At 48.4% G+C, this 19558-nt stretch overlaps 3 protein-coding genes across 4 annotated transcripts; 1 reads left to right on the top strand and 2 right to left on the bottom strand.

Moving 5' to 3' along the window:
* On the bottom strand, window positions 1-13369 carry tyro3 (TYRO3 protein tyrosine kinase). The gene is made up of 19 exons (XM_080480016.1): window positions 13174-13369; window positions 11808-11991; window positions 10817-10917; window positions 10184-10354; window positions 9764-9850; window positions 9487-9602; window positions 9226-9406; window positions 8498-8640; window positions 7393-7531; window positions 7173-7296; window positions 6137-6231; window positions 4983-5078; window positions 4325-4405; window positions 4110-4202; window positions 3897-4018; window positions 3708-3817; window positions 3451-3610; window positions 3082-3218; window positions 1-2934 (listed from the first exon to the last, which is right to left on the bottom strand). Exons 1-19 carry the CDS (start codon window positions 13235-13237, stop codon window positions 2478-2480), a joined length of 2661 nt encoding a protein of 886 aa, XP_080336142.1. The 5' UTR covers window positions 13238-13369; the 3' UTR covers window positions 1-2477.
* Window positions 13370-13932: 563 nt separating this feature from the next.
* On the bottom strand, window positions 13933-17536 carry lrrc57 (leucine rich repeat containing 57). 2 transcript variants are annotated; one of them, XM_080480679.1, is made up of 7 exons: window positions 17392-17536; window positions 17163-17288; window positions 16552-16708; window positions 15671-15806; window positions 15181-15449; window positions 14884-15069; window positions 14129-14784 (listed from the first exon to the last, which is right to left on the bottom strand). In XM_080480679.1, exons 3-7 carry the CDS (start codon window positions 16633-16635, stop codon window positions 14743-14745), a joined length of 717 nt encoding a protein of 238 aa, XP_080336805.1. In that variant the 5' UTR covers window positions 16636-16708; window positions 17163-17288; window positions 17392-17536; the 3' UTR covers window positions 14129-14742. The 2 variants fall into 2 exon arrangements, with proteins under 2 accessions (XP_080336804.1, XP_080336805.1); XM_080480678.1 differs by lacking the exon at window positions 17392-17536 and having other exon boundaries at window positions 13933-14784; window positions 16552-16794; window positions 17163-17277.
* haus2 (HAUS augmin like complex subunit 2) lies at window positions 16788-19346 on the top strand. The gene is made up of 7 exons (XM_080480680.1): window positions 16788-17674; window positions 18226-18300; window positions 18403-18492; window positions 18572-18641; window positions 18749-18881; window positions 18949-19057; window positions 19162-19346. Exons 1-7 carry the CDS (start codon window positions 17399-17401, stop codon window positions 19267-19269), a joined length of 861 nt encoding a protein of 286 aa, XP_080336806.1. The 5' UTR covers window positions 16788-17398; the 3' UTR covers window positions 19270-19346.
* Window positions 19347-19558: the final 212 nt, after the last annotated feature.

The following is a 19558-nucleotide window of genomic DNA, read 5'->3' as shown; positions in this document are numbered from 1 at the left end:
TGTTAGAAAATTACTTTATTGTGAACAATGAAAATCAAGTGACAGTGAATAAAAACTGACCGCTGACTTGCATTAAACCAATATTTCTTGTCGATTTGCCACTAGGACATGAATTTAGCATTTTGCCATCGATGTGTGGCTTTAACATGTCACCCAGACATTCTTTTTTTATTCCATGACACTTACTGGAGGGGGTAAATATACACCATAAAGCAGAGGGACGGACCAATGGGACTGATCCAAGAGGATCAAATAAAGAGAGCGTTTTATTGTCAACCATGGAATTTATACACACCTGCAAAAATCAGTTGTTCAATTTTTATGTAGTATATTGCAGGAAAACCTTTTGTCCAAAAAAAAGTTTGTTTACATTGAAATGCATCTAAAAGGTGGAATTTATTCATACTTCTGTATGTACATTTTTGGAAATACCTTTTAACTCTTATCAAGCTTCTTCCACATGAACGTGTGTGTGTGTGTGTGTGTGTGTGTGTGTGTGTGTGTGTGTGTGTGGTTAGAGTTTAAATATGTTCACATTAAACCATCACCTGTATTTACATTCACTGGTTACAAAAAGGGCCAAGTGGTTCAAACCCGAACCAGACGACTGGTTGTGTGTCCGCCTCTGTCCTGTGAAACTCACCTGTCCAGGTGTAACCAGCCTTCACCTTTAGTCACCTGGAGTCTCTTCCTGAACATCACGAATTGGTAAAGAAGACTGATCGGAGCCAAACGGGTCGGAGTTTGTCAAGTTACATATATGCATATATTTAATTCCCTTCGTACTCGCACGCAAACGTTCGACTGCCGTGTTGATGAAGCTCCGCCTGGAAACCAGAGGCGTCTCATTGGTTACTTGCTCAGCAGGAAACGATGTCGCTGAAAGATGAATGGCGCCTCCTGAGGCAGTGGCTCGTTCCGCCAGCGAACAGCATGACCCAACGGGGTCGATGCCCCCCCAGCTTGTATGGCTTCTCTCCAGCTTCTGTGTGTCTTTCGGTCATTTGCTTCATCCACCTCGCTGTGAGGCGGTTACCATGGTGACGGGACATCAGGACTGACAAACACAAAAAAAACCATCACCGCGTCACCTGCTCAGCTCCTCCAGGTAAGGGCGCCTGGTCAACAGGTGTGTGTTGACTCTTCAGAGTGTCCATAGTGCACCAAACTCTTTTCCCCACAAATAAAATTTCACTATTAATAAATCTTCCTGTGACTCAGCTTTTTTTTTTTTTTTTTTTCACTTTTCCGTGTATTCAGTTACAGCAGAAAAAAACCAACCTTTATTTCAAACTCACAGCCGATTCATTACAACATACAGTAGTTAGTGTTCGGTCCTCGAACGCGCTGTGATGTCACAAAACGACCCTGTTCAGTGAAAAAACAACCTAAACAGACGTCATGGTTACCGAGTTACAGCAGCATCGTCTGAGCAGCTGCTGGGCCCCGCCAACACCCCAGGAGCCTCTACGAAAATATCAAATTCATTATTGTAAAAATCGGTTAATATTTTCAGTTAAATTAAAAAAAAAACTAGGGGCCCTCATCAGGGCCCCGTGGAGGCCCCCCCAGACTTGAATGAAAGAGTTGGACACACACACAGTAAATCAATCTTCAACCTTTAGAACCTGAGAGCCTCTCTGGACGGGCCCCCCGGGACCAGCCTCTCCTGCTGGGCTCCTCTCAACCACTCCGTGAGCTGAGGAGCAGCTGATCACATGATCAGATGAACGAATGAATCCCGACGAGGTGAAAAATAAACAATATTTGAGCAGCACGGGTTTTGAGGGGCCCCCGGGACCAGTGTTGGGACCAGAATGGAGGAGTGGGTGTGGTTTCCATGGTTACTAAAGCATGGAAGAGAGTGAGACTGGGGGCACCCTGATGAGGAAAAAAAAAAGATCCAACATCGGGAACAAAATTGAAACCAAGATGAACATCAAGAGCAGCACCAAAACAAGACCAGGACCTAGACCAGGACTGCAGACAGTAAAACCCCTCCTGCATTTGCTCCACTGATTTGAGGCTCCGCCCACTGCACCCACAGCTGATGTGAGGAGGCGGAGTCACAGACATTTGTCGCACTCAGGTGTTGCTCAGGAATGATGTCACAACTCAGGCGGCCAATAGGTGCGCTCCATTCCGGTCACTTGACCCATGAAAGATACCTAGTACCACTTTCAAGAGTTCGTACAGTGGTTAGTCGGTTAATCACCGGTACGTTAGCGAGTTGCTATGGCAACCAATAATAATTACTCCTCCATCCACAGGGCTCATTATTCATGAATAATTAATGAGCTGAAGTAGTTTTAGTGCGGAGGTGTGGATGGCGCCCCCTGCAGGTCACAAGTGTTCCCGCCACACCACACTGCTGACTCAAACTGCCAGTCTGACTCCGCCCACATGCAGTGGCTCCGCCTTGTAGAAAGAGCGTCTGTGTCCCTGGCCAGAGGAGCTCTGCGATTGGTCGATTTGCATCAGACGTTGATGACGTCATCCTCATCCTTCACCGGGTCTCCTCCTCTCCTCCCCTCCGCTCCCTCCCCATCTTCCCCGCCCTCCTCCGGTGCTCCACATGGTCCGATGATGTACCTGTAGTCTCCGCCAATGGCGAGCGCGGCACCGGACGCCATCATCAGCCAGTCCTTCTCGTCTTCGTCCGCACGCCGCTGCCACGGGACACTCCAGCTTGAAGCTGCCGCCTCCTCGTCCCACTGCCCCTCCTCTGGCTCCGGGGCCCAGGCCCCCGTCGCTCCTTCTGCTCCCAGGCTCGGCTCTGCCTCCTCGCCTTCTAGGTTGACGTAGAGTAATGGTTCCTTGGGAGGAGGCGCCGGCGACACGCTGAGCCACAGCGCCTCCAGCTGGCCGACCAGGAGCTGGAAGCTGGGACGACACTTCGGAACCGGACTCCAGCAGCTGTGCATGATCTCATATCTGCAACACAGCAAGAGCGGCAGGAGGTGAGGGGCCGCTCCCCACCAGCAGGGGGCGCTCTGGGACCGCCCCTCCACCAGCAGGGGGCGCTCTGGGACCGCCCCCCCACCAGCAGAGGGCGCTCTGGGACCGCCGGCATTTACTCACATGTCGTCCCGGCAGTTTGGAGGCTTCTTCAGTCGCTCTCCTTTGATCAGAAACTCGTAGATTTCAGAGTTTTCCACACCGGGATACGGCGTCTGGCCGCGGGTCATGATCTCCCACATGGTGACTCCAAAGGCCCACTGAAACACACACACACACACACACACACACACACACACACACACACACACACACACACACACACACACACACACACACACACACACACACACACACACACACACACACACACACACAGTAAGGTTAATTTGAATTTTTTCATTCAAATATATATTGTTTCTGCGTTTATATCTGTGTGTGTGTGTGTGTGTGTGTGTGTGTGTGTGTGTGTGTGTGTGTGTGTGTGTGTACCACGTCGCTCTGTGTGGTGTACACGTTGTCAGCCAGACTCTCCAGTGCGATCCACTTGACAGGAAGCTTGGAGACGGATCCTTGTCGGTAATAATCGCCACTGTAGATCTTCTTGGAAAGGCCGAAGTCAGCCACACACACAGTCATGTTCTCATCCAGCCTGCAACACACACACACACAGAGGAATACACAAACTGGTACACACACAAACACACACAGACACACACACACACACACACAGGTTCTGCTTGGCTCACATGCAGTTTCTGGCCGCCAGGTCTCTGTGGATGATGTTCCTGCTGCTCAGGTAGTCCATCCCCCGAGACACGTCCAGCATGAAGCGCAGCAGCGTGTGCAGGTTCAGCTCCTGAGACAGCGCGTTTACACGTTTAGATGTGCGGGATGTTTGCACGCGTGTACCGCGATGTGCTGACGTGGGCTCTTACAAATGGCTGCTCTCCCAGTCTGGACAGCAGCAGGAAGGTGTGCAGGTCTCCGTGCTTCATGAACGGCAACACCACCATCGGGATCGGCAGCCGCTGGCCGAGACGCCTGTGGAGACTCACTCCTATTGGACGGGACGGGCTGTCAATCACAGTGTCTCGGACTCGTAGCCAGTGTGTGTGTGTGTGTGTGCTGTGTGTGTGTGTGTTTGTTACCGATGAGCTGGATTACGTTGGGATGGTGGAAGTCCTTCATGTATGCGGCCTCCTTCAGACACTGCTCGATGTCTCCAGAGGAAGTGATGTCAGCTGGAGGACCAAGTCAGTTAGTCTGCTGCTCTGCACATTAACCACAACAGGAGGAGGAGGAGGAGGAGGAAGAGGAGGAGGAGGAGGAGGAGAAGTAGAAGTAGAAAAAGAAGAAGACTCACATTTCAGAACTTTGACAGCAACCTTCTGGATGGAGGAGTCATCTGTCTTCAGGAGGGCTTCTCGCACTGAGCCAAACTCACCTGTACACACACACACACACACACACACACACACACACACACACACACACACACCACACACCACACACACACACACACACACACACACACACACACACACACACACACGGTTTGTTATAATTATTCCAATACGTTTTAGTCTAAATGTCTCTCTCATCAAACCTTCTCACCTTTCGTCCTGAAACCCTCAGCACCGTCTGACAGGTTGTTTCATGTTGAAGCAGTTTTAACCTCCTGATGGTCAAAAACTAACTCAGCACTTTGTGGTGTTTTGTACACAGGGACACACTCACAGAGGTGTGTCATCCCACAGGTGTGTGCCTTCCTATTTATGGCATGACTTCAGGGTGTACAGTGTAGACAGAATCATGTTCAGGAGGCGACACATGACGTGAAAGCGAATGCTGACCCTGCCTCTTACTGATCCTAAGCTAACGCTATGACGCCCTCAGACTGATAGAAGGCTAAAGACATGTTATTGATGTTAACTTCCCAATAACTTTGTTCTAATAATAGTAAATAATGCTATGTTGTCTTGTGTGGCAGTAGTTGTGTAGATATGAAGGGATTGTGTTACCTTTGCCCAGCATGTGTCCCAGAGTCAGCAGCCTCTCTGGAATCAGAACATCTTGTAGTTTGTTCTTCAGCTCATCGTTGATACCTAAACTGTCCACTGGAAGAACACACACACACACACACACACACACACACACACACACACACACACACACACACACACACACACACACACACACACACACACACACACACACACACACACACACACACACACACACACACACACACACACACACACACACACACACACACACACACACACACGTTGTTGTAGACACATTGTGTAGTTTTAGAGCTGTTTGTGTAGTTGTAGACACGTGTAGTTGTAGACATGTGTGGTTGTAAACACGTTGTGTAGTTGTAGAGCTGCTTGTGTAGTTGTAGACATGTTGTGTAGTTGCAGACATGTGTGGTTGTAGACACGTTGTGTAGTTGTAGAGCTGCTTGTGTAGTTGTAGACATGTTGTGTAGTTGCAGACATGTGTAGTTGTAGACACGTTGTGTAGTTGCAGACATGTGTAGTTGTAGACACGTTGTATAGTTGTAGAGCTGCTTGTGTAGTTGTAGACACGTTGTCTAGTTGTAGACATGTTGTGTGGTTGTAGACACGTTGTGTAGTTGTAGAGCTGTTTATATAGTTGTAGACACGTTGTCTAGTTGTAGACACATTGTGTAGTTGTAGAGCTGTTGTGTAGTTGTAGACACGTGTAGTTGCAGACACGTTGTGTAGTTGTAGAGCTGTTTGTGTAGTTGTAGACATGTTGTGTAGTTGCAGACACGTGTAGTTGTAGACACGTTGTATAGTTGTAGAGCTGCTTGTGTAGTTGTAGACACGTTGTATAGTTGTAGAGCTGCTTGTGCAGTTGTAGACACGTTGTCTAGTTGTAGACATGTTGTGTGGTTGTAGACACGTTGTGTGGTTGTAGAGCTGTTTGTGTAGTTGTAGACACGTGTAGTTGTAGACACGTTGTGTGGTTGTAGACATGTTGTGTGGTTGTAGACACGTTGTGTGGTTGTAGAGCTGTTTGTGTAGTTGTAGACACGTGTAGTTGTAGACACGTTGTGTAGTTGTAGAGCTGTTGTGTAGTTGTAGACACGTGTAGTTGTAGACATGTTGTGTGGTTGTGTAGTGGTGTAGTTGTGTGCACTCACAGGTGGACTCGTGTTGGTCGCTGACGTTCCTGCTGAAGGATCGAGCTGCAGTGAAGGACACTGAGCTGTCGGGACCTGGACTCTTAAACACTGAACTGTCAACACAAGACAGTTACAGTTAGTTACAGTTACAGTTAGCATTAGCATTAGCCCCTGCAGGGTAACTTTGACCAGAGGTCCATGGATTATCTGCTGAGGGAACTTCTCCAGTGGCAGTGAAACGCCCCACCACCTCCTGCAGCAGCTCCAGCTGACATTTTCACTCCATCATGATTTAGACTGTCGTCGTCAAACAAACGGCCGAAATCCCAGCAGGCAGCGGATTGTACCAACTCAGTACGTGTATCTGAGAAAGGTCTCGGCAGAATCAATATTCCCCCTTGGCTCTCACTCTCCCTCTTTCAAAGACACACAATCCTCTGAAATTAGAGTTATTTTCTATTAATTTAAATAAAAATTTGAATACCTGTGGGAAGAATTCTATTCTTCACTTGAAAATAGTGTTTCTGATGTTTAAAAGTTTCTAATGTCTACGGATTTCAAGGCACAAGATTCTATGAATGGTTTATTAGTGTTTCCCAAGAGGAAGTTTTAGTTATTATTCTAATAATTCTTCTCTGGAGTTTAATGAGGGTCTATATGTGTTCTGCAGGCATTTCCTTGTAAAAACACCCATAATGCAACAGTTCTTTTTGGGACATTTTACTGTATTTCACACCAGAAGGTTTCATCAAAACCGGCTTTATGTTGCGATCGTGGTCATTCTCAGTAGTAATTCTGTGGTTTTGCTGAAAAAACAAGTAGATTTTCCTCACGGATCCTCTGAGCCGCAACAAAGACAAACATTAAAGCTTTAAACTTAAAAGTGTTTGACGCCTCTGGTTCAGACTCTGGTTCAGATTCTGGTTCAGACTCTGGTTCAGACTCTGGTTCAGACTCTGGTTCAGATTCTGGTTCAGACTCTGGTTCAGACTCTGGTTCAGACTCTGGTTCAGACGCGGCGCTGCATTGGACTTTTTTGGTGTGAGTTCCGTACCCGAACTGCGTCTCCTTCCCTCGGCGCTGAGCGACCACCGTCAGGAGCAGTCCCACCACGGTGGCCCCCAGCAGGCCCAGCAGCAGCCCCACCCACATGTGGCTCCGCGGGACCTGGACCTGCACTGGGAGGGGGGGGGGGGGGTGGGGGAGGGGGCACAGAGGACGCCGTCACCACACCGTCACACCACACTGACCCCGTGTTACCGTGGCAACAGTACCTGAGGCGGGCAGCACCAGCACCGGGGGGCTCCAGGGACCGCATCCCACCGAGGTGCAGGCCGACACCTGGAAGGAGGCGTTGAAGAAGCGAGCTCCTCCCGACAGCTGAGCCCAGTTCTCCTTGAAGAGCAGCGGCTCCTGAACGCAGCAGAGAAACATCATCATCCAATGGACACACATCAAAACACACTGTTATTCAGTTTGATGTTCATCCAGTACGTCCAAATGAATAAATAACTGTAGAATCCCGTAGGTGAGGTTGTGCTGAAGATAAACGACACCAAACATTCAAGTTTTAACAGCTTTAAATAGTGAAATATGAAGTTATTGTGGAAAAGTTTGGCTTACTACTTAATAGCCTAGAACTTCTGTATGGCTCCCTGAACGTTTCACTAAATTAAACGTAAATAAACATTTAATCTTGTTAGAATTTGGTTTATGCATGCTAAGTCTTTTTCAAAATTATTATTGTTATTTATTTATTTTTTTTAAAAGGCACGACTACACGTATGGGAAAAATAGCTAAAAACACATGAAATGGAAGGAAAACAAAGAGTTAAATGGCTTTAGAAAAACATAAAAATAGGGAAAATTGTTTAAAAATTTATATATATTAAACATATAATATATAAATATATAATTGATAAAGAAAATAAAAAAATAATGAAAAAATAAATAAAAAGGATATATATATATATATATATATATATATTAAAATTGTCTAAAAAATGCTGAAAAAGAAAGTTGTAAACTCTAAAATCAGGAACAAAAAACTGCTGAAAATGAAATGAAATGTTTACAATCCTAAATTGTAATTAAACCTTCACAAATGCAACATAAGACCCCGTTTATGTTGATATATGAAAACTTTATATGAAAGTTTCAGAGCTGTCAGCCTCATTTTAAAGGTTAAACATGTTTATTGGCTCCAGTTAAATTTGATGAAAGTGAGAAAAACGTCTCATTTGTTCATGAAGTTTTCAGACTTCTGATCTAGAAGATATCGAGATAATATCACGGCTGTTCTTTTGGAGGGTTTAACTGAACTCAAACACGCCGAAGAACAACTCGGAGTGTGACTGCAGAACCTGCATCCAGCAGCACCTGTGGTTCTCCGGCCAGGGTCCACTGCAGCTTGTAGGCCAGCAGTCGGCCCTGCAGCTGGAACTCCTGCAGTGGATCCCAGGTCAGGTGGAGCTGCTGCTCCGACAGCTGGAAGCTCAGGTTCATGGGAGCAGCCGAGGGAACTGCAGGGGACAGCAGAGGGCGCTCATCAGGATGGACGGACGGACGCACACACACACACACACACACACACACACACACACACACACACACACACACACACACACACACACAGTCCCCTCAGCTCTGAATGGAGGGCAGTGTGATGTGATGTGACGTGAATGTGAATGTGAAGCACCTGCTGGCTTCTTCCTGTAGGGGGCGACACTGCGCACACACTGCTGCTGCATTCATCAGGATTTAGGACACAAACAAAAGCTGATTGTACCAAGAGGAATGAAGACACACACACACACACTATACACACACACACACACACACGACACACACACACACACGCTGCACACACACACCAGCAGCTCCTGTTTACTGATGAAACAAAGACAGAAACTGACTGAAACTGTTTAACTCCCTGTGAAGGCTCTCTCTTTAACACACACTGTGTGTGTGTGTGTGTGTGTGTGTGTGTGTGTGTGTGTGTGTGTGTGTGTGTGTGTGTGTGTGTGTGTGTGTGTGTGTGTGTGTGTGTGTGTTTTGTATGAAAGCTCACCGTTGAAATTTGGTGACTGATTGGTCGGAGGACTCACCTGACTCAGGTGTGGTGAAGTACAGCCAGGAGGAGAATGGAGACGCTCCCACCTCGTTCACACACAATGCCCTCACGCTGTAGTTGGAGTGACTCCTCAGACCGGACAGCTCCAGGAGGTGGGGTGGAACCACGACGGTCTGCTGAGGGAGGTCCGACCTCCGGGCCGAGCGCCGCGACACCTGAGGAGGAGGTACAAGGAGTGTTGTTACACACTCTCTTGTTTTGTGTGTGTGTGTGTGTGTGTGTGTGTGTGTGTTACCTGGACGGTGCAGTTAACCAGCTCTGAGTAGCCAGAGAATCCTGGTTTCCATGACAACGTAACATTGTTGTAGTTCATCCTGATGATCTGCAGGCCGAATGGTGCTGCCGGCAGTACTGAGACACGCACGCACGCACGCACGCGCACACACACACACACACACACACACACACACACACACACACACACACACACACACACACACACACACACACAGAGTAAGGTTTGCACAGCGCTCTGAGTATTGATCCACTCTCAGGCCTGCAGGTAGACTCACCTTTAATGTGAACCGTTCCCGTTCTGGACACCGAGATGCCGCGAGTGTTCTTCGCCTCACAGTAAAACTTCACACTGCTGTTCACTCCTGCACACACACAAACACACACACACCCTAATGAGGGGTTTTCTATGCATGTTGGCTTGTAGCTGATGTGTAATCAAAGCTCTGATTCCTCCTCCAGGTCTGAACACGTCTGAGTCGACTCATGATCCACAGTGGGAAAATAATCAGACCCCGCTGGCATCGTCCTCCTCTCTGGGTTCCCATGATTCATAGTGTGATCAAGCTGCAACACTTCAGACCTCTTCCAGCACACCTTAGTCTGCACTGATCCCCGGACACTCACTACACTACATCTCTCTCTCTCTCTCTCTCTCTCTCTCTCTAGAACAGTGACGTCTCTGAGCTTGTTGTGACCTGAGACATGGAGGACTGAGGGAGACGGTCTGGACTCCCCGTCCTGGACTCCTCCCAGCCACCACAGCACCTCCACAGGCTCCGGCGGGCCCACGGCGGCACAGGTCAGGTTGAAGGGAGCGTTGGGGAGCGTGGCCACGTCCTGAGGCTCCTGCAGGAAGTGAGGGACGCCTGGGGGGGTCGGGGGGGGATGGAGAGAGGCATGATGGGAACAAAAAGGGGAGAAGTTCAGAGAAAAGTTAGGCCCCGCCCACACGAGCCAATACAATCTTTTTTTCTCCCCTTAGTTCTCAAAAAAAAAAAATCTGTTTGCATGTAGTACATGTGGCAGGCCTTTAGGGGCGCTGTCACCAAATACATCAAAAACGCAGAAGACAGGGGGAACATAGAAATATAGAAGTAGACTCCCGCTCACAGACCACTATATAACTGAGTTTTTATAACTTCAAGTTCTATAGGTCTATGCTCAAGCTCCTCCTCCGTCCACACGTCAAAACCGTCAAAAAACAAACATAATCAGGCTCCTAAAACGCCGCCATGCGTGGATGATCGACTAAAAACAGTGCGTTTTTTGTGAAACTGCGTTCTGGTGTGGACGTCCCATTAGGTCTGTGGTGCGTTCAGGGGCCTCACCTTCCACTGTGATCCAGGCTCGCTGCGAGGAGAAGGTCAGACCATGAAAGTCCACCTCACACCAGTACTGCCCCGCATCCTGCTGCTGGACCGACTTCACACTGGAATCACAACCACAGAATCAGCTTTTAATCCAGTTTGTGTATTCTGACTGTTTATAGTCCTATTATAGGCAGGTTGATGGTTGGCGTTCCTCAGGGATTGCGTCAGGGTCCTCTTCACAATTCGTGTCGCCATGGGAACAGCAACACTGCCCCCATCAGGTCACACTGAGGCACAGCGGAGCGTTCGATTTCGTGATGGTTCAACGGCATGACAACGTTCACATTCATCACTGCATCCTAGTGGCCAAAAGAGGAAGTACTTGTATTTTCATCTGAATGTCCATAAGCGAGGCTCCCAGGATGCGTAACGCCTGTTAAATAAACAAATCTCATTGGCTGTGATGTCAAGACACGTTGGGATTGTTTTTATCACATCACTGAAATCAGATGGTTGTGATGGTCCAAATGTTCCACAAGTGGTTCTGATCATCCAGATGGCTCACAAAGGGGGGGTAGTTCAGGTGGTTCAGTGGTAGTTTAGATGTTCCAGAAGTGGTTCTGATGGTTCTGATGTTCCATGGGTGGTTCTGATGTTCCACAGGTGGTTCTGATGTTCCATGGGTGGTTCTGATGTTCCACAGGTGGTTCTGATGGCTCAGGTCTTCTGGTCTGTGCTGCTTGTGATCAGGAATGTGAGACTAAGCGGATTAACAGACTCACAGGCTGGACGTCAGACTCAGCTGGTTTAAATCCTGCAGGACCAAAACCAGCGTCAGATCGGATCCTGGACCCAAGCGTCACAACAAGACCATCAGCTGGTACATCACTAGAACCAGGACCAGGACCAGGACCAGGACCAGGATTTGGAGCAGGAGGAGCAGATATTGAAAACAGAGAAATGGAGGAGGAGGTACAGACGAGCTGAACAGATGAATGAGTGAACAGACCTGTGGGAGGTCTCCCAGTGCTGCTCCCCCAGAGTGAGGAAGACCTGGTCTGTGCTGTACAGCTTCTCGCCGTCCTTCATCCACAGGATGTCCGGCTCGTTCACGCCTTCCACCGCACATCCCAGACGAACCTCGTTCCCCTGAGACACCGTCTGATTGGTGGGATGTTTGGTGAACACCACGCCTGCACAGCCCAGCAACACACACAAACATGAGAAGACACACAGGCACCTAGAAGTAGTCCTGGGTCTATCGGCGTGGCCGCCATTTTGGATGAGGACCCGCAGTTGAAATTATTGGAACTCACTGAATTTACAAGACGTTTTACTTAGTTTGGGTTGGTATAACAGGGTTACTTCATCGGCACGCTGATGGTTGCGATGGATTAATGAAAGTTGCTTTAACATCTACAACTTACGGTGTCCAGTGAACTCATCTTTCACAAACGTCCAGACGTGTACCCAGTGGTAAAACAAAAATCCCACTGAACATGTGACACCCAATTCATTTGGATAATTCGATGAACGTTCCAGATCTACTAACATATATCTATGTTTTCAGTTTTCAGTTTATTGACGTCTAATGACATCACTTCCCCTCACCGATGACATCATTACATTCCAGGCAGGTGGTGGTGATGTCATGACTCTGTCATATTATGCCTATATTACCCAGAATGCAGCAGGATTTATTTTTTATTTTTTAAAAGGTGTTTAAAGGTCAGAAAAAAAGCAGCAGTGTTTTTGTAGGTCAACATGAACAGGTTGTGTGAGTGTGTTTGTCCTGTAAACAGCCGAGAGTTCAACACACACACACACACACACACACACACACACACACACACACACACACACACACACACACACACACACACACACACACACACACACACACACACACACACACACTCACACACACACACACACTCACACACGAATACACACAGTAACACGCAAGTCTGCTGATCCTTCACAAGGTTTATAAAGTTTTTCCTTCTGATGTCTGTGTCAGCACAAACAGAATCAAACCTCTGGACCCAGTGTGTGTGTGTGTGTGTGTGTGTGTGTGTGTGTGTGTGTGTGTGTGTGTGTGTGTGTGTGTGTGTGTGTGTGTTCAAGTTTTAAAGTGTCGGTCCTCACAGCTCCGGTAAGACCCCGCGGCTTCACCCTGCACCGGGGGGGGAGCCCGGAGGGTGTTACCGGTTGCGGCGGAACGAGCGCTGAAACCGACATGAAGTTTCTTAAAGTTGTTATGTGGCCTTCCGGAGGAGCTGCGGCCGTCCGGGGGAGCCTCCCGGTTCCCGGAGGAGCCTCCCGGTTCCCCGGCGGCCCGGAGCTCCGGCCCGTGCAGAGAGAGAGAGACTCACCGCTCCCGCGCGCCTCCTCCGGACCCCGCAGCAGGAACAGCAGAATCCACCAGAACTCCTTCATGTTCTCATCTCCTCCTCCCCGGGAACTCCTCCTGGGCTCCGGCTCTCCCGTCCTGCCCCTGACAGCGGTTCGAGTCGGTGGTCCACCCCGTCAGAGGAGCCTCATTCCCCGCTGGACCAACCGAGTACCAGCGCGGAGCTCCGGGGGGAGGAGGGAAGAGGTGGGGGGGAGGAGAGAGGGAGGGAGGGAGGAGGGGAATGGAGGGAGGAATCAATCCGCAGTTTGTTTACGCGGTTGATTCGTTTATTTCATGGGTGTTGAGCTTTGACCAGTTAAAAGTTCATGGGAAATAAAGATAGTGTGTGTGTGTGAGAGAGAGAGAGAGAGAGAGAGAGAGAGAGAGAGAGAGAGAGAGAGAGAGAGAGAGAGGATTCTCTCCCGTAAAACTTTCTATTCTATTTCGTGCTTCCAGTCTGTTTATTCAGTTCACAAACAAAATCCAGCTTCTGTTTAAACTGAACAGATTCAGAGTGTGTGTGTGTGTGTGTGCGTGAGAGTGTGTGCGTGTGTGTGTGTCACCTACTGGTGTGAGTAACTGTGGAATCAGATACTCTCCCTTCTTAAGCGCATTTACTATTTTTATTCATTGCTTTCACTTTCAGATTTCTCTAATGCTTCCTGAACTTTGTTTGGTTCTAATTCTGAGGCTTTTATTTTTGTGACATTGATTCTTTCTGTATTTGTCTTTTTATTTTAAATGGACTTTATTTATAGAACACAATTTCATGGCTTTAGCAGTCCTGATGCACACTGTAATGTGTCTGGCTTCTACTGGGATCGATTTGTGTTTGGAATATGAACCGTGCTTTTAGACAGAGTGGTCCGACGTGTGTGTGATCAGTGTTTTTAAAGTAACGGTGTGAAGAACTTCAGATTAAAAATAAAACTTTAAATGAAGTAAAGATGTTCAGTTTAATGACATCATCACATTCTCCGCCTTCATTTACATAATTTACAGCATCTGAGGAAGAAACGCTGCTGAGAGCAAAGCAAAGACAAAGCAGGGAGGAAATTAGATGTGAGGAGGAGGAGGAGGTGCAGGAGGAGGTGCAGGAGGAGGAGGAGGAGGAAGAGGTGCAGGAGGAGGAGGAGGTGAGGATCTACTGAGCATGATGCCTTCAGGACCTCTCGTTCATCTCAGAATCACCTCTTCTGCTCAACAGTGCTCATTAACATTATTAAAAACATATATAGGAACTTCCTGTTGTCTCCTTCATAATAAAATACTAAATGCAAGACGGACGACTGAAAAATTCCGACCCTGAAAAAATGAAAGACCTCCATAGTTTTCTTAGTTTTTCCTCGACAATCATCCCGTTTCACTGCGAGTCACAGCAGATCTGAAACTACTTCCTGGAGAACTTCTTGTAGTGCTTCCTGTGTGGACATTAACGGTTTATAGAGAAAGAGAGGCGTTCGCATCTTCTTCTGTGGTGGTCAAGCTGGGTTTGAAGCAGCAGCTGTTGGAGGGGGTTGAGGGGGCGGGGCCTCGGCTGACCAACAGTTCAGATGAACTTCTTCTTTGTGGCCGTGAAACGCTCCATGTACTGGAACAACAACAACAGACCAAAACAATTTAGAGGAGGTTTTTTTTTTTTTGCATTTGTTTGTGGTGTAAACAGTCATTTGCTCTGCGGCGCCCTCACCTGCTCGTAGCCCTCCAGGTCTCGGAGCTGCTTGACCTCGAACAGGTTTCCCTCCACGGAGAACAGCGACACCTGCGACTGAGTCAGGATGGAGGGAGGGATGGAGGACAGCTCCAGACAGTTCTCCTCCAGACGCAGGACCTTCAGCCGGGGACACCGAGACACCTCCGCCGACAGCACCGAGATCTGGGAGGAGGAGAACCAGTTACTATGGCAACGCGACATCCGCACCGACACGTCTGCGTCCGACTGAGCCGGCGCCGCCCGTGGCTCACTCAGATCTCGGTCTCAGTTCACCTGGTTCTGGTTGAGGTTGATCTCGATGGCCTGCAGCTCAGAAACCTCTGCCGGGACACTCCGGATCTGGTTCCGGGACAGGTCCAGCAGGTCCAGCTGCCTCAGGGTTCCCAGCCCAGAGGGGAACTCTGAGATCTGGTTGCCGGACAGGTTGAGGGTCCGCAGGGCTTTGAGCTGGCCCACGGTGGGCGGCAGCTGCTGGATCCGGTTGCCCGTCACACTCAGGGTCTCCAGCTTCTTCAGCTTCCCGATCTCAGCAGGGAGTCCGGCTGAGGACAGAGGCTGGTTGCGTTCAGGGGCATCACGTAACTCCGACCTCCCACATATTAACGAGCTGCGGGGCTCACACAGCACTGAGGCTACATGCTAAACATTAGTAAACAGTGACTGAGTCATTGGTGAGCTGGAACGTGTGTGCAGCCAAACCAAATGACGTCATTTTGTTCGGCCAAACTTTCTTCTTACGGAGGACGACTCGGCCGTCACTCACCGAGCCGGTTGGAGTTCACCGTCAGACTCTTCATCTGGAGGAAGTTCCCGATGGCGGCAGGTAAAACCTCCATCTTGTTCCCGGACAGATCCACCGTCCTCAGGTTGGCGGTGAGTTTCTGCAGTTCTTCAGGAAACTGAAAGACCAGACCAGAATCGTTGGACCGACCCTGAAGACAACCATCAAACTAAAGCACAACTTAGATGCGAGTGCAGAGAAAACTGATGCCGAGGTCTGGATTCTGAAGACTCTGATCCCATGTATGCAGCGTTTCAAGTGAAAAAAACAGTGTTTCAGCAATGTTTCGCATTTACAGGCAATATTTTGAAAACTATGTCCGTTTACATGGAAATGGTAGAAAGTTGAAAATGTTGTCATTTTCATGTTGGGCCACTGGTGGGCGCTGTTGGTTGCTTTTGCACTGAAACCACACACACACATGCACACAGAGAACAAAACACTATAAACATTAACAATGGGAGAACGCAAACAAGTTGGATTGTTATTACATTGGCTGTCAAAATAAAACTACCAGGTCCCAGGAGAATATGGACTGGGAGTCATGACAAGAAGGAGGAATTCTGTTCTTATTGTCCATCTACTGAGCATGTGCAGAAGAACTATTAATCACGGTCAGGATGTGGATGCACAGCACAAACCCCTTTAACATGGAGCCAGAATCTAACCGTTTCCAGAAAAGTTCCATCTTTTCACTAGGAAAGTTGCTCCGATTGTTGTCGTGCAGACAAACATCCAAAACGCTACGAAAGTTTTGCATTTTCTTATGTTCTGGGCCAGTTTCACACTGAAACAGCAGCTCTGGTGTTTTTGTATTTCCTGTCACTGCCTGCAGAGGGCGACATACATCCACCACCACTCACCTCCTGCAGACCTTTCCCTGTCAGCTGAAACACCCCCGTCTTCTGGGAGGTCTCCAGGTGGGACTTCAGAGCACTGTTCCCCATCAGGACCCCCCTCCTGCTCCTCCTGGTGTCAGTCTACAGCAGTGGACCTCCTCCTGCTCCTCCTGGTGTCAGTCTACAGCAGGGGGGCAGAGGTCATGAGGAGGTGGAGGGTCAGCTCCTCCTGCTCGGTGGTCTTGACGCGATCAGGTGGTGGAATCCCTGCAGGAGACCGTGGCAGACTTTAATCAATTAATCAATCAATCAATGAAACATGCAGATCAGAGCTTTTTGTTGCTGAGTCAGCCAATCATGTCAGGAGTAGATTCATGACTCAGTATTTAGTTTCTTCCACTCCTGTAGCTTAACTTCATTTACTTTACTGCTGGAGACTTTAAATATGTTAATGCTTCAGTCAAAACGGTAAACCAAGTGTTTTAATTCAGTTTTTTCACCACCTGACGGTCAGAACAGAGTCTGAGGAGCTTCTTCTCGTCAGATGGAGGATTAACAGTTCTCTCTACCGGGGGCTAATCACCGAGCCGCGGGCCGTTAAAGACCCGCACCGACCACCATAGTTCCATACTGACCGTTCAAGACCGGCCCGGCCCGGCCCGGCACTGGTCGTTAAATCCCGGTATCAACAGATTCTGACCCGTTAGCGTAGTCCACCGGTTCACTATGGAGCTCGTTAGCTTGTTAGCCGCCCTGCTCGACTATAGACGGAGAACACATAGAATCGTAGATTAAAACAGATAGAATTATAGATTTAAAACATGTAGAAAGACGGACTTTCAACATAAAGAATTGGAAACTTACGTTTTTAATGGTTTTAGCTCCAAATAGTGCCTCTGTATTAACATACAATACACATAATGTGTTTTTCTATTTTTTTATTTATATGTTTTCCGCACGTCCTGCTCTGGGACGTCGTAATGAAGTAACTGAAGTTTGTCCTGAAGGGGCGCTGCTGAGGACCCAGCGTCACACTACAGCACAAGAAGAAGAAGAACAAGGGAAAAAAACAAGAAGAAGAAGAAGACGAGGCAGAAGCGCGGGGATGGCGACAGTTCAAGACCGGAGCTTAACGTCTGAGGAGAAGGTGAGGAGAAGCCCGCAGCGGTGCCCCGGTGCCCCGGTTCCCCGGTGTCACCGGACCGGTCTGCCTGGTTCCGAGTCTCTGTGGTTCCTCAGGACTTCAGAACGCGACAGTTTTGAAACAGTGAAGTTTAGTCATTTACCGGACAACTTCTGAAACATCACAGTGGTTTGTGTGTGTGTGTGTGTGTGTGTGTGTGTGTGTGTGTGTGTGTGTGTGTGTGTGTGTGTGTGTGTGTGTGTGTGTGTGTGTGTGTGTGTGTGTGTGTGTGTGTGTGTGTGTGTGTGTGTGTGTGTGTGTGTGTGTGTGTGTGTGTGTGTGTGTGTGTGTGTGTGTGTGTGTGTGTGTGTGTGTGTGTGTGTGAGAGAGTGAGAGAGCTGATTGTGGGTCAAAATGTTAAGAATGTAAAAAAACAACAATTGAACTCTCACTAAATCTAAATGATATAAGAATAAAAAGAGTTCAGATTATGCTCACCTCGAGACCAGAACGTGTTTCTATACTGTTTCGTTCGTGCAGCAGGTACTGAGAGACTTCACCCTCTGTTGTTTCAGAGTCTTCAGTGGAACTATGAGTCTGCGGCTGGTCAGCTGTTGTCCAACTGTGTCTCTGTGGGAGTCGTCCGTGAGGTCAGTGAAGCCTCACACACTCTACATATATACCGACACTCTGGAATCCAGATCATCTGAAGTTCCGACACTTTGTCATCCGGACTGTTTTTCTGTCTTCAGGAGGAAACGACTTTTCTCCAAGACCCTGTCTTCTCATCGCACCTGTACGAAGCCGAGAAACACATGAGAGCAAAGAGGGAGCTGGACCAGGCACGTTGTTTACACACTGTAGAAGTAAATTTACATGTTCACACAAATGTGAGAGTAAACGTGTTGTTGCTGTGTGCAGCTGCGCCTGCAGGTGGAGCTGTTGCAGCAGGAGCAGCAGAGCGCAGACGTCACTCACAGGTTCCACCTCGGTGAGTCTCGGCTCTTATCTCCGCTAGCGGAGGTAACGAGTTCCGTCCAATCGGAGTGGGCCGACAGAAGCCCCGCCCCCCCCCTCTGATCCAGCTGTGCTTCTCAGCTCGCAGGTTCCAGGAGTTCCAGATGTTGAATGAACACCTGCAGCAGGTTTTGAGAAACCACAAGAGGCTGAGAGAGAGACTGATGAAACCAGACACCGGAAACAACCTGCCCATCCCGAGTCACCTGCACAGGTACCTGCCGTCTCCATGGTAACCAGCATGAGTCCATCCTGGTCCTCAGTGGTCCTCTCTGTTGCAGGTCTGTGGTGGAGGTCTTGGACTTGATGCTGGATTTCATCGAGAATCTTGAGGACAAGCTAAGCTCCGCCCACAATCAGACCTCCACCAATGAACACCTGAGGCTGCTGGTGAGTCACATGACCTGAGAAGGAACCAATCACACTCTGTGCCTGCTGCAGTGAGTCCAGGACGACCATTGAGGACGTTTCACTCGAGTGTCTCTGTGTTTCAGAACTGCTCCGTGGACCAGCTCTCCTCCCTGTCTGTACAGATGGAAAATCTGGCCAATCAGCTTCTGGAGAGGAAGATTCCTGCTCCTCATCAGGTCGATGACCTCTGACCATTGTCCTCAGTACCGTGACCTCTGACATTCCTGTAGATTTTTGTAATAAAATGAAATATTGTTCAACCACTCTGACTCATTGTCTGCTGCCATCTGTTGGATCTGAGTTGTGTTGCCGCCATCTTGGATGAGGACCCGCTTTTCTTCCAATACGTTCACTGCTATTAATGAAGGTCTAATTAAAATGAGCTCAATTTAAGAAATAAAGAAAAATATATATATAAATAGAGAGTTCCCTCTGAGGTTAGGATCGTAAAGAGCATCTGTTAGTTGTGACCAGAAGTGT

Source organism: Lipophrys pholis (assembly GCF_963383615.2).
Source record: "Lipophrys pholis genome assembly, chromosome: 14".
Taxonomy (NCBI): domain Eukaryota; kingdom Metazoa; phylum Chordata; class Actinopteri; order Blenniiformes; family Blenniidae; genus Lipophrys; species Lipophrys pholis.
This window is presented reverse-complemented; position numbering and strand designations above follow the sequence as displayed.

Bases quoted from the DNA above. Each gene is read 5' to 3' on its own strand.
- tyro3 (XM_080480016.1), bottom strand. From the start codon at position 13,237: ATGAAGGAGTTCTGGTGGATTCTGCTGTTCCTGCTGCGGGGTCCGGAG. The intron at 7,532-8,497 runs GTGCTGCTGGAT...TGCTGCGTTCAG, and splicing joins CCCTGGCCGGAGAACCACAG to GAGCCGCTGCTCTTCAAGGA. The intron at 3,219-3,450 runs GTACACACACAC...TGTGTGTTTCAG, and splicing joins ACACCACACAGAGCGACGTG to TGGGCCTTTGGAGTCACCAT.
- lrrc57 (XM_080480679.1), bottom strand. From the start codon at position 16,635: ATGGGGAACAGTGCTCTGAAGTCCCACCTGGAGACCTCCCAGAAGACG. The intron at 15,807-16,551 runs GTGAGTGGTGGT...CTGGTCTTTCAG, and splicing joins CAGGGAAAGGTCTGCAGGAG to TTTCCTGAAGAACTGCAGAA. The intron at 15,450-15,670 runs GTGAGTGACGGC...CTCTGTCCTCAG, and splicing joins GGTGAACTCCAACCGGCTCG to CCGGACTCCCTGCTGAGATC.
- haus2 (XM_080480680.1), top strand. From the start codon at position 17,399: ATGGTTTTAGCTCCAAATAGTGCCTCTGTATTAACATACAATACACAT. The intron at 18,642-18,748 runs GTGAGTCTCGGC...TGTGCTTCTCAG, and splicing joins CACTCACAGGTTCCACCTCG to CTCGCAGGTTCCAGGAGTTC. The intron at 18,882-18,948 runs GTACCTGCCGTC...TCTCTGTTGCAG, and splicing joins ATCCCGAGTCACCTGCACAG to GTCTGTGGTGGAGGTCTTGG.